This window comes from Moschus berezovskii, chromosome 17, assembly GCF_049115385.1.
Source record: "Moschus berezovskii isolate FMDL1 chromosome 17, NW_MosBer_1.0, whole genome shotgun sequence".
In the NCBI taxonomy this organism is placed as follows: Eukaryota; Metazoa; Chordata; class Mammalia; order Artiodactyla; family Moschidae; genus Moschus; species Moschus berezovskii.
Genome location: NC_142476.1, coordinates 9,696,944 through 9,709,025, shown reverse-complemented (window position 1 = coordinate 9,709,025; position 12,082 = coordinate 9,696,944). Strand labels below are relative to the sequence as shown.

The 12,082-nt window shown below is 47.6% G+C and overlaps 1 protein-coding gene across 32 annotated transcripts in view; it reads left to right on the top strand.

The window, feature by feature from the left end:
- Positions 1-12,082, top strand: part of LOC129542117 (uncharacterized) — a 99,011-nt gene that overhangs the window by 71,747 nt on the left and 15,182 nt on the right. For all 32 annotated transcript variants that reach the window (XM_088844939.1, XM_088844944.1, XM_088844943.1 and 29 more), the window contains 9 exons: positions 104-134; positions 2,193-2,263; positions 2,703-2,733; positions 4,793-4,863; positions 5,303-5,333; positions 7,392-7,462; positions 7,902-7,932; positions 9,987-10,057; positions 10,497-10,527. In XM_088844939.1, coding sequence (XP_088701065.1) covers positions 104-134; positions 2,193-2,263; positions 2,703-2,733; positions 4,793-4,863; positions 5,303-5,333; positions 7,392-7,462; positions 7,902-7,932; positions 9,987-10,057; positions 10,497-10,527 — 439 coding nt within the window. The remainder of the gene's footprint in view (positions 1-103; positions 135-2,192; positions 2,264-2,702; positions 2,734-4,792; positions 4,864-5,302; positions 5,334-7,391; positions 7,463-7,901; positions 7,933-9,986; positions 10,058-10,496; positions 10,528-12,082) is intronic.

The following is a 12,082-nucleotide window of genomic DNA, read 5'->3' as shown; positions in this document are numbered from 1 at the left end:
GGGAAGAAAAATACAAACAAACAAACAAACAGATAACGAACGAAAAAGTCACTGCAGAGAACACAGGATGCTGACAATCTCACACTTGTTTTCTTCTCTCTAGTCACAGGCAGCCGCAGAAGCCACCGAACCTGGTAAATATTCAGGGACCATCCCTCTGCTGAGGAACAATTTAGCTGAGAGTTGTGGGGCTCTCATGCCAGCTAGGTTTGCAGAGTCACCCTGATGCCGGATTCCTACTGTGGGTGAGGGCTGGGGCTTCTCAGAAGAGACTGATCTCAAGGACAGAGCAGTCTCTGTGTTCTATAGTCCCTGGAAACATCCACATCTTCTAGATGATGTGAGTTTGTGTGAATCAGGGTTGGGGGCCCACATGTGAGCCCGTGTGATGGAATTCTGAAGCTGTGAGTATGTGTGTTTCCTCAGGAGGTGTTTCCCTCTTACACAGCACAAATCAACCGTGAACTCTCTAAACACTCCTCATCACCATGGCACACTGACTATCCATGACCCGATACTTTCCTCCACTCAGACTTTGCTTACAAAGCTCAAGTGAAAGTCACTCCGTTTGTCTCCAGCTCTTTGCGGCCCCCTGGACTACAGTCCGTGGATGTCTCCAGGCCAGAAAACTGGATGGGCTAGCCTTTCCATTCTCCAGGGAATCTCCCCAACCCAGGGATCGAACACGGGTCCCCGGCATTGTAGGCAGACTCTTTCCCAACTGAGCTATCAGGGAATCCATTCCACAAGCGAGTTTCGTATTGATTCTGCTCAGGTGAACGTGGCGATGAGACAAATGGCGCACCTTCTTGACCTCGTGTTGGCAAAGCCAAACGGAGTGCTGAGGGTTGATCCCAATTTGGCTCCCCTTGACCAGTGACGTGCTCCTAGAGTTAGCCACGTGATCCTCAGTCATGGGGCAAGGGGACCCGTGCATCTGTGTCCATGCCTGGAGGTACTAGCAGGTCCAGGGGTCTAGATCCTGCCCGTCATTATAAGGTGGGCACAGTGGTCACGGTACCCACGGTAGAACATGGGTGGCTTCATGCCAAGGTTGGCACAGTCATTGCCGTGCAAAGTACCTTGGGACTCACATCTGCTGGTAAACTCACAGATTCTGAGTGTTGTGTGGCATTTTGTAGAGTGTCAGTCTGTGGGGTCGCACAGAGTCGGACACGACTGAAGCGACTTAGCAGCAGCAGCAGCAGCAGCAAGTCCTGATAAGTGTTGTGGTTCCTGTCCTTGTTTAAACAGGGACACAAGCATTTTATCATCAGAGATATATGTTATTGTTTTGCGTTCCATTCTCGTAACGTTACATTGATTAAAGTTTGTAGTACACACTCAAGGGACATTGTCACAGACAGCTAACAGTGCAATGTGATAGTCAAGTGACCATGACTCTTGTGGTAAATGGAATGCATAACTGGGTCAGAGACAGTCAGGTTCACTCTAGGCTTCGTCTGCATAACGAACTGTCCCACTAAATTTATGACTTGTGTGAGTCTGAACAGCCACTGACTCAGTGGGCATGCAAACATTGTTTGGAAAATCAAGCCTGGGAAATAACATCCCACGATGATAATAACTATTTGGAAAGGTCGAACTGAATTCAATCCTCTAACAAAAGTTTGACGCTCAAGCCTGGTGCACTGGGATGAGCCAGAGGGATGATATGGGGAGGGAGGTGGGAGGCGGATTCAAGATGGGGCGCACATGTACAGCTGGGGTGGATTCCTGTCAATGTTTGGCAAGTGCAGTACAATATTGTAAAAGTAATTAGACTCCCATTAACAGAAATGGATTAAAAAAAAAACAAACTCTCAGAGACTTGGCCAGTACAATACTTGAAACATCGGACCTGAGGATGCAGTGATCTAGGTAGAAAGCCAGAAGATAGGTGTGGTTTCCCATATGCTGTCAACAGGCAGGAGGGTCATGGGTGTCTGTCATTGAAAGCTGGCATGCAGCTTAACGTTTGACTTTTCCGCACGGGTTCGGTTATCACCAGTTAAATGCAGGCACTCTCTCTCTCATTGCCTATGTGCTGGTCTCTTCCAGCAAGGAGGATGATTGAAGAGCAGCTCAGTCCATATGTACTAACCTTTCCCCTGTGCCCACCAAACAAAAAATTACTGAGATATTTGTAAGCAGCCTCACGTCTTTCCTGATGCCATTCTGTTTCCCTTTAGTGACCCGGGAAGACCAGCTGTTGGATCAGCCCCAGGCTGGGGCTGAGGACCCTCCTGTGGATACGACAACGGTAAGCTCAAATGTGATCTCTCATAAGACTGTTGCTTCCCTTCTTTGTTTTTTATTCAGCGAAATACAGTGATGCTAATCTGACTGTGTATATTGACACTTATGTATGCACTTCCTTGCTAGTGAAATATTGAAGGGAAATCTCTTATCAACACAGACCTGATTCCAAAGGACACTAAAATATACCGTCCATTACTACTGTAGGTCCTTTGCTCGGTAGAATTTTTTGGCCCCTTGAAGCAGAAAATCTTCACTGAAAGAGCCCAGCTGTTTCAACAAGGGTCCTCTCTGTTTTCTTTTGAGCCCTTGCTTTTTTTCAAAGAGTTTAGCTCCCTGAGGGAAGAAAAATACAAACAAACAAACAAACAGATAACGAACGAAAAAGTCACTGCAGAGAACACAGGATGCTGACAATCTCACACTTGTTTTCTTCTCTCTAGTCACAGGCAGCCGCAGAAGCCACCGAACCTGGTAAATATTCAGGGACCATCCCTCTGCTGAGGAACAATTTAGCTGAGAGTTGTGGGGCTCTCATGCCAGCTAGGTTTGCAGAGTCACCCTGATGCCGGATTCCTACTGTGGGTGAGGGCTGGGGCTTCTCAGAAGAGACTGATCTCAAGGACAGAGCAGTCTCTGTGTTCTATAGTCCCTGGAAACATCCACATCTTCTAGATGATGTGAGTTTGTGTGAATCAGGGTTGGGGGCCCACATGTGAGCCCGTGTGATGGAATTCTGAAGCTGTGAGTATGTGTGTTTCCTCAGGAGGTGTTTCCCTCTTACACAGCACAAATCAACCGTGAACTCTCTAAACACTCCTCATCACCATGGCACACTGACTATCCATGACCCGATACTTTCCTCCACTCAGACTTTGCTTACAAAGCTCAAGTGAAAGTCACTCCGTTTGTCTCCAGCTCTTTGCGGCCCCCTGGACTACAGTCCGTGGATGTCTCCAGGCCAGAAAACTGGATGGGCTAGCCTTTCCATTCTCCAGGGAATCTCCCCAACCCAGGGATCGAACACGGGTCCCCGGCATTGTAGGCAGACTCTTTCCCAACTGAGCTATCAGGGAATCCATTCCACAAGCGAGTTTCGTATTGATTCTGCTCAGGTGAACGTGGCGATGAGACAAATGGCGCACCTTCTTGACCTCGTGTTGGCAAAGCCAAACGGAGTGCTGAGGGTTGATCCCAATTTGGCTCCCCTTGACCAGTGACGTGCTCCTAGAGTTAGCCACGTGATCCTCAGTCATGGGGCAAGGGGACCCGTGCATCTGTGTCCATGCCTGGAGGTACTAGCAGGTCCAGGGGTCTAGATCCTGCCCGTCATTATAAGGTGGGCACAGTGGTCACGGTACCCACGGTAGAACATGGGTGGCTTCATGCCAAGGTTGGCACAGTCATTGCCGTGCAAAGTACCTTGGGACTCACATCTGCTGGTAAACTCACAGATTCTGAGTGTTGTGTGGCATTTTGTAGAGTGTCAGTCTGTGGGGTCGCACAGAGTCGGACACGACTGAAGCGACTTAGCAGCAGCAGCAGCAGCAGCAAGTCCTGATAAGTGTTGTGGTTCCTGTCCTTGTTTAAACAGGGACACAAGCATTTTATCATCAGAGATATATGTTATTGTTTTGCGTTCCATTCTCTTAACGTTACATTGATTAAAGTTTGTAGTACACACTCAAGGGACATTGTCACAGACAGCTAACAGTGCAATGTGATAGTCAAGTGACCATGACTCTTGTGGTAAATGGAATGCATAACTGGGTCAGAGACAGTCAGGTTCACTCTAGGCTTCGTCTGCATAACGAACTGTCCCACTAAATTTATGACTTGTGTGAGTCTGAACAGCCACTGACTCAGTGGGCATGCAAACATTGTTTGGAAAATCAAGCCTGGGAAATAACATCCCACGATGATAATAACTATTTGGAAAGGTCGAACTGAATTCAATCCTCTAACAAAAGTTTGACGCTCAAGCCTGGTGCACTGGGATGAGCCAGAGGGATGATATGGGGAGGGAGGTGGGAGGCGGATTCAAGATGGGGCGCACATGTACAGCTGGGGTGGATTCCTGTCAATGTTTGGCAAGTGCAGTACAATATTGTAAAAGTAATTAGACTCCCATTAACAGAAATGGATTAAAAAAAAAAACAAACTCTCAGAGACTTGGCCAGTACAATACTTGAAACATCGGACCTGAGGATGCAGTGATCTAGGTAGAAAGCCAGAAGATAGGTGTGGTTTCCCATATGCTGTCAACAGGCAGGAGGGTCATGGGTGTCTGTCATTGAAAGCTGGCATGCAGCTTAACGTTTGACTTTTCCGCACGGGTTCGGTTATCACCAGTTAAATGCAGGCACTCTCTCTCTCATTGCCTATGTGCTGGTCTCTTCCAGCAAGGAGGATGATTGAAGAGCAGCTCAGTCCATATGTACTAACCTTTCCCCTGTGCCCACCAAACAAAAAATTACTGAGATATTTGTAAGCAGCCTCACGTCTTTCCTGATGCCATTCTGTTTCCCTTTAGTGACCCGGGAAGACCAGCTGTTGGATCAGCCCCAGGCTGGGGCTGAGGACCCTCCTGTGGATACGACAACGGTAAGCTCAAATGTGATCTCTCATAAGACTGTTGCTTCCCTTCTTTGTTTTTTATTCAGCGAAATACAGTGATGCTAATCTGACTGTGTATATTGACACTTATGTATGCACTTCCTTGCTAGTGAAATATTGAAGGGAAATCTCTTATCAACACAGACCTGATTCCAAAGGACACTAAAATATACCGTCCATTACTACTGTAGGTCCTTTGCTCGGTAGAATTTTTTGGCCCCTTGAAGCAGAAAATCTTCACTGAAAGAGCCCAGCTGTTTCAACAAGGGTCCTCTCTGTTTTCTTTTGAGCCCTTGCTTTTTTTCAAAGAGTTTAGCTCCCTGAGGGAAGAAAAATACAAACAAACAAACAAACAGATAACGAACGAAAAAGTCACTGCAGAGAACACAGGATGCTGACAATCTCACACTTGTTTTCTTCTCTCTAGTCACAGGCAGCCGCAGAAGCCACCGAACCTGGTAAATATTCAGGGACCATCCCTCTGCTGAGGAACAATTTAGCTGAGAGTTGTGGGGCTCTCATGCCAGCTAGGTTTGCAGAGTCACCCTGATGCCGGATTCCTACTGTGGGTGAGGGCTGGGGCTTCTCAGAAGAGACTGATCTCAAGGACAGAGCAGTCTCTGTGTTCTATAGTCCCTGGAAACATCCACATCTTCTAGATGATGTGAGTTTGTGTGAATCAGGGTTGGGGGCCCACATGTGAGCCCGTGTGATGGAATTCTGAAGCTGTGAGTATGTGTGTTTCCTCAGGAGGTGTTTCCCTCTTACACAGCACAAATCAACCGTGAACTCTCTAAACACTCCTCATCACCATGGCACACTGACTATCCATGACCCGATACTTTCCTCCACTCAGACTTTGCTTACAAAGCTCAAGTGAAAGTCACTCCGTTTGTCTCCAGCTCTTTGCGGCCCCCTGGACTACAGTCCGTGGATGTCTCCAGGCCAGAAAACTGGATGGGCTAGCCTTTCCATTCTCCAGGGAATCTCCCCAACCCAGGGATCGAACACGGGTCCCCGGCATTGTAGGCAGACTCTTTCCCAACTGAGCTATCAGGGAATCCATTCCACAAGCGAGTTTCGTATTGATTCTGCTCAGGTGAACGTGGCGATGAGACAAATGGCGCACCTTCTTGACCTCGTGTTGGCAAAGCCAAAGGGAGTGCTGAGGGTTGATCCCAATTTGGCTCCCCTTGACCAGTGACGTGCTCCTAGAGTTAGCCACGTGATCCTCAGTCATGGGGCAAGGGGACCCGTGCATCTGTGTCCATGCCTGGAGGTACTAGCAGGTCCAGGGGTCTAGATCCTGCCCGTCATTATAAGGTGGGCACAGTGGTCACGGTACCCACGGTAGAACATGGGTGGCTTCATGCCAAGGTTGGCACAGTCATTGCCGTGCAAAGTACCTTGGGACTCACATCTGCTGGTAAACTCACAGATTCTGAGTGTTGTGTGGCATTTTGTAGAGTGTCAGTCTGTGGGGTCGCACAGAGTCGGACACGACTGAAGCGACTTAGCAGCAGCAGCAGCAGCAGCAAGTCCTGATAAGTGTTGTGGTTCCTGTCCTTGTTTAAACAGGGACACAAGCATTTTATCATCAGAGATATATGTTATTGTTTTGCGTTCCATTCTCGTAACGTTACATTGATTAAAGTTTGTAGTACACACTCAAGGGACATTGTCACAGACAGCTAACAGTGCAATGTGATAGTCAAGTGACCATGACTCTTGTGGTAAATGGAATGCATAACTGGGTCAGAGACAGTCAGGTTCACTCTAGGCTTCGTCTGCATAACGAACTGTCCCACTAAATTTATGACTTGTGTGAGTCTGAACAGCCACTGACTCAGTGGGCATGCAAACATTGTTTGGAAAATCAAGCCTGGGAAATAACATCCCACGATGATAATAACTATTTGGAAAGGTCGAACTGAATTCAATCCTCTAACAAAAGTTTGACGCTCAAGCCTGGTGCACTGGGATGAGCCAGAGGGATGATATGGGGAGGGAGGTGGGAGGCGGATTCAAGATGGGGCGCACATGTACAGCTGGGGTGGATTCCTGTCAATGTTTGGCAAGTGCAGTACAATATTGTAAAAGTAATTAGACTCCCATTAACAGAAATGGATTAAAAAAAAAACAAACTCTCAGAGACTTGGCCAGTACAATACTTGAAACATCGGACCTGAGGATGCAGTGATCTAGGTAGAAAGCCAGAAGATAGGTGTGGTTTCCCATATGCTGTCAACAGGCAGGAGGGTCATGGGTGTCTGTCATTGAAAGCTGGCATGCAGCTTAACGTTTGACTTTTCCGCACGGGTTCGGTTATCACCAGTTAAATGCAGGCACTCTCTCTCTCATTGCCTATGTGCTGGTCTCTTCCAGCAAGGAGGATGATTGAAGAGCAGCTCAGTCCATATGTACTAACCTTTCCCCTGTGCCCACCAAACAAAAAATTACTGAGATATTTGTAAGCAGCCTCACGTCTTTCCTGATGCCATTCTGTTTCCCTTTAGTGACCCGGGAAGACCAGCTGTTGGATCAGCCCCAGGCTGGGGCTGAGGACCCTCCTGTGGATACGACAACGGTAAGCTCAAATGTGATCTCTCATAAGACTGTTGCTTCCCTTCTTTGTTTTTTATTCAGCGAAATACAGTGATGCTAATCTGACTGTGTATATTGACACTTATGTATGCACTTCCTTGCTAGTGAAATATTGAAGGGAAATCTCTTATCAACACAGACCTGATTCCAAAGGACACTAAAATATACCGTCCATTACTACTGTAGGTCCTTTGCTCGGTAGAATTTTTTGGCCCCTTGAAACAGAAAATCTTCACTGAAAGAGCCCAGCTGTTTCAACAAGGGTCCTCTCTGTTTTCTTTTGAGCCCTTGCTTTTTTTCAAAGAGTTTAGCTCCCTGAGGGAAGAAAAATACAAACAAACAAACAAACAGATAACGAACGAAAAAGTCACTGCAGAGAACACAGGATGCTGACAATCTCACACTTGTTTTCTTCTCTCTAGTCACAGGCAGCCGCAGAAGCCACCGAACCTGGTAAATATTCAGGGACCATCCCTCTGCTGAGGAACAATTTAGCTGAGAGTTGTGGGGCTCTCATGCCAGCTAGGTTTGCAGAGTCACCCTGATGCCGGATTCCTACTGTGGGTGAGGGCTGGGGCTTCTCAGAAGAGACTGATCTCAAGGACAGAGCAGTCTCTGTGTTCTATAGTCCCTGGAAACATCCACATCTTCTAGATGATGTGAGTTTGTGTGAATCAGGGTTGGGGGCCCACATGTGAGCCCGTGTGATGGAATTCTGAAGCTGTGAGTATGTGTGTTTCCTCAGGAGGTGTTTCCCTCTTACACAGCACAAATCAACCGTGAACTCTCTAAACACTCCTCATCACCATGGCACACTGACTATCCATGACCCGATACTTTCCTCCACTCAGACTTTGCTTACAAAGCTCAAGTGAAAGTCACTCCGTTTGTCTCCAGCTCTTTGCGGCCCCCTGGACTACAGTCCGTGGATGTCTCCAGGCCAGAAAACTGGATGGGCTAGCCTTTCCATTCTCCAGGGAATCTCCCCAACCCAGGGATCGAACACGGGTCCCCGGCATTGTAGGCAGACTCTTTCCCAACTGAGCTATCAGGGAATCCAATCCACAAGCGAGTTTCGTATTGATTCTGCTCAGGTGAACGTGGCGATGAGACAAATGGCGCACCTTCTTGACCTCGTGTTGGCAAAGCCAAACGGAGTGCTGAGGGTTGATCCCAATTTGGCTCCCCTTGACCAGTGACGTGCTCCTAGAGTTAGCCACGTGATCCTCAGTCATGGGGCAAGGGGACCCGTGCATCTGTGTCCATGCCTGGAGGTACTAGCAGGTCCAGGGGTCTAGATCCTGCCCGTCATTATAAGGTGGGCACAGTGGTCACGGTACCCACGGTAGAACATGGGTGGCTTCATGCCAAGGTTGGCACAGTCATTGCCGTGCAAAGTACCTTGGGACTCACATCTGCTGGTAAACTCACAGATTCTGAGTGTTGTGTGGCATTTTGTAGAGTGTCAGTCTGTGGGGTCGCACAGAGTCGGACACGACTGAAGCGACTTAGAAGCAGCAGCAGCAGCAGCAAGTCCTGATAAGTGTTGTGGTTCCTGTCCTTGTTTAAACAGGGACACAAGCATTTTATCATCAGAGATATATGTTATTGTTTTGCGTTCCATTCTCGTAACGTTACATTGATTAAAGTTTGTAGTACTCAAGGGACATTGTCACAGACAGCTAACAGTGCAATGTGATAGTCAAGTGACCATGACTCTTGTGGTAAATGGAATGCATAACTGGGTCAGAGACAGTCAGGTTCACTCTAGGCTTCGTCTGCATAACGAACTGTCCCACTAAATTTATGACTTGTGTGAGTCTGAACAGCCACTGACTCAGTGGGCATGCAAACATTGTTTGGAAAATCAAGCCTGGGAAATAACATCCCACGATGATAATAACTATTTGGAAAGGTCGAACTGAATTCAATCCTCTAACAAAAGTTTGACGCTCAAGCCTGGTGCACTGGGATGAGCCAGAGGGATGATATGGGGAGGGAGGTGGGAGGCGGATTCAAGATGGGGCGCACATGTACAGCTGGAGTGGATTCCTGTCAATGTTTGGCAAGTGCAGTACAATATTGTAAAAGTAATTAGACTCCCATTAACAGAAATGGATTAGAAAAAAAACAAACTCTCAGAGACTTGGCCAGTACAATACTTGAAACATCGGACCTGAGGATGCAGTGATCTAGGTAGAAAGCCAGAAGATAGGTGTGGTTTCCCATATGCTGTCAACAGGCAGGAGGGTCATGGGTGTCTGTCATTGAAAGCTGGCATGCAGCTTAACGTTTGACTTTTCCGCACGGGTTCGGTTATCACCAGTTAAATGCAGGCACTCTCTCTCTCATTGCCTATGTGCTGGTCTCTTCCAGCAAGGAGGATGATTGAAGAGCAGCTCAGTCCATATGTACTAACCTTTCCCCTGTGCCCACCAAACAAAAAATTACTGAGATATTTGTAAGCAGCCTCACGTCTTTCCTGATGCCATTCTGTTTCCCTTTAGTGACCCGGGAAGACCAGCTGTTGGATCAGCCCCAGGCTGGGGCTGAGGACCCTCCTGTGGATACGACAACGGTAAGCTCAAATGTGATCTCTCATAAGACTGTTGCTTCCCTTCTTTGTTTTTTATTCAGCGAAATACAGTGATGCTAATCTGACTGTGTATATTGACACTTATGTATGCACTTCCTTGCTAGTGAAATATTGAAGGGAAATCTCTTATCAACACAGACCTGATTCCAAAGGACACTAAAATATACCGTCCATTACTACTGTAGGTCCTTTGCTCGGTAGAATTTTTTGGCCCCTTGAAACAGAAAATCTTCACTGAAAGAGCCCAGCTGTTTCAACAAGGGTCCTCTCTGTTTTCTTTTGAGCCCTTGCTTTTTTTCAAAGAGTTTAGCTCCCTGAGGGAAGAAAAATACAAACAAACAAACAAACAGATAACGAACGAAAAAGTCACTGCAGAGAACACAGGATGCTGACAATCTCACACTTGTTTTCTTCTCTCTAGTCACAGGCAGCCGCAGAAGCCACCGAACCTGGTAAATATTCAGGGACCATCCCTCTGCTGAGGAACAATTTAGCTGAGAGTTGTGGGGCTCTCATGCCAGCTAGGTTTGCAGAGTCACCCTGATGCCGGATTCCTACTGTGGGTGAGGGCTGGGGCTTCTCAGAAGAGACTGATCTCAAGGACAGAGCAGTCTCTGTGTTCTATAGTCCCTGGAAACATCCACATCTTCTAGATGATGTGAGTTTGTGTGAATCAGGGTTGGGGGCCCACATGTGAGCCCGTGTGATGGAATTCTGAAGCTGTGAGTATGTGTGTTTCCTCAGGAGGTGTTTCCCTCTTACACAGCACAAATCAACCGTGAACTCTCTAAACACTCCTCATCACCATGGCACACTGACTATCCATGACCCGATACTTTCCTCCACTCAGACTTTGCTTACAAAGCTCAAGTGAAAGTCACTCCGTTTGTCTCCAGCTCTTTGCGGCCCCCTGGACTACAGTCCGTGGATGTCTCCAGGCCAGAAAACTGGATGGGCTAGCCTTTCCATTCTCCAGGGAATCTCCCCAACCCAGGGATCGAACACGGGTCCCCGGCATTGTAGGCAGACTCTTTCCCAACTGAGCTATCAGGGAATCCATTCCACAAGCGAGTTTCGTATTGATTCTGCTCAGGTGAACGTGGCGATGAGACAAATGGCGCACCTTCTTGACCTCGTGTTGGCAAAGCCAAACGGAGTGCTGAGGGTTGATCCCAATTTGGCTCCCCTTGACCAGTGACGTGCTCCTAGAGTTAGCCACGTGATCCTCAGTCATGGGGCAAGGGGACCCGTGCATCTGTGTCCATGCCTGGAGGTACTAGCAGGTCCAGGGGTCTAGATCCTGCCCGTCATTATAAGGTGGGCACAGTGGTCACGGTACCCACGGTAGAACATGGGTGGCTTCATGCCAAGGTTGGCACAGTCATTGCCGTGCAAAGTACCTTGGGACTCACATCTGCTGGTAAACTCACAGATTCTGAGTGTTGTGTGGCATTTTGTAGAGTGTCAGTCTGTGGGGTCGCACAGAGTCGGACACGACTGAAGCGACTTAGAAGCAGCAGCAGCAGCAGCAGCAAGTCCTGATAAGTGTTGTGGTTCCTGTCCTTGTTTAAACAGGGACACAAGCATTTTATCATCAGAGATATATGTTATTGTTTTGCGTTCCATTCTCGTAACGTTACATTGATTAAAGTTTGTAGTACTCAAGGGACATTGTCACAGACAGCTAACAGTGCAATGTGATAGTCAAGTGACCATGACTCTTGTGGTAAATGGAATGCATAACTGGGTCAGAGACAGTCAGGTTCACTCTAGGCTTCGTCTGCATAACGAACTGTCCCACTAAATTTATGACTTGTGTGAGTCTGAACAGCCACTGACTCAGTGGGCATGCAAACATTGTTTGGAAAATCAAGCCTGGGAAATAACATCCCACGATGATAATAACTATTTGGAAGGGTCGAACTGAATTCAATCCTCTAACAAAAGTTTGACGCTCAAGCCTGGTGCACTGGGATGAGCCAGAGGGATGATATGGGGAGGGAGGTG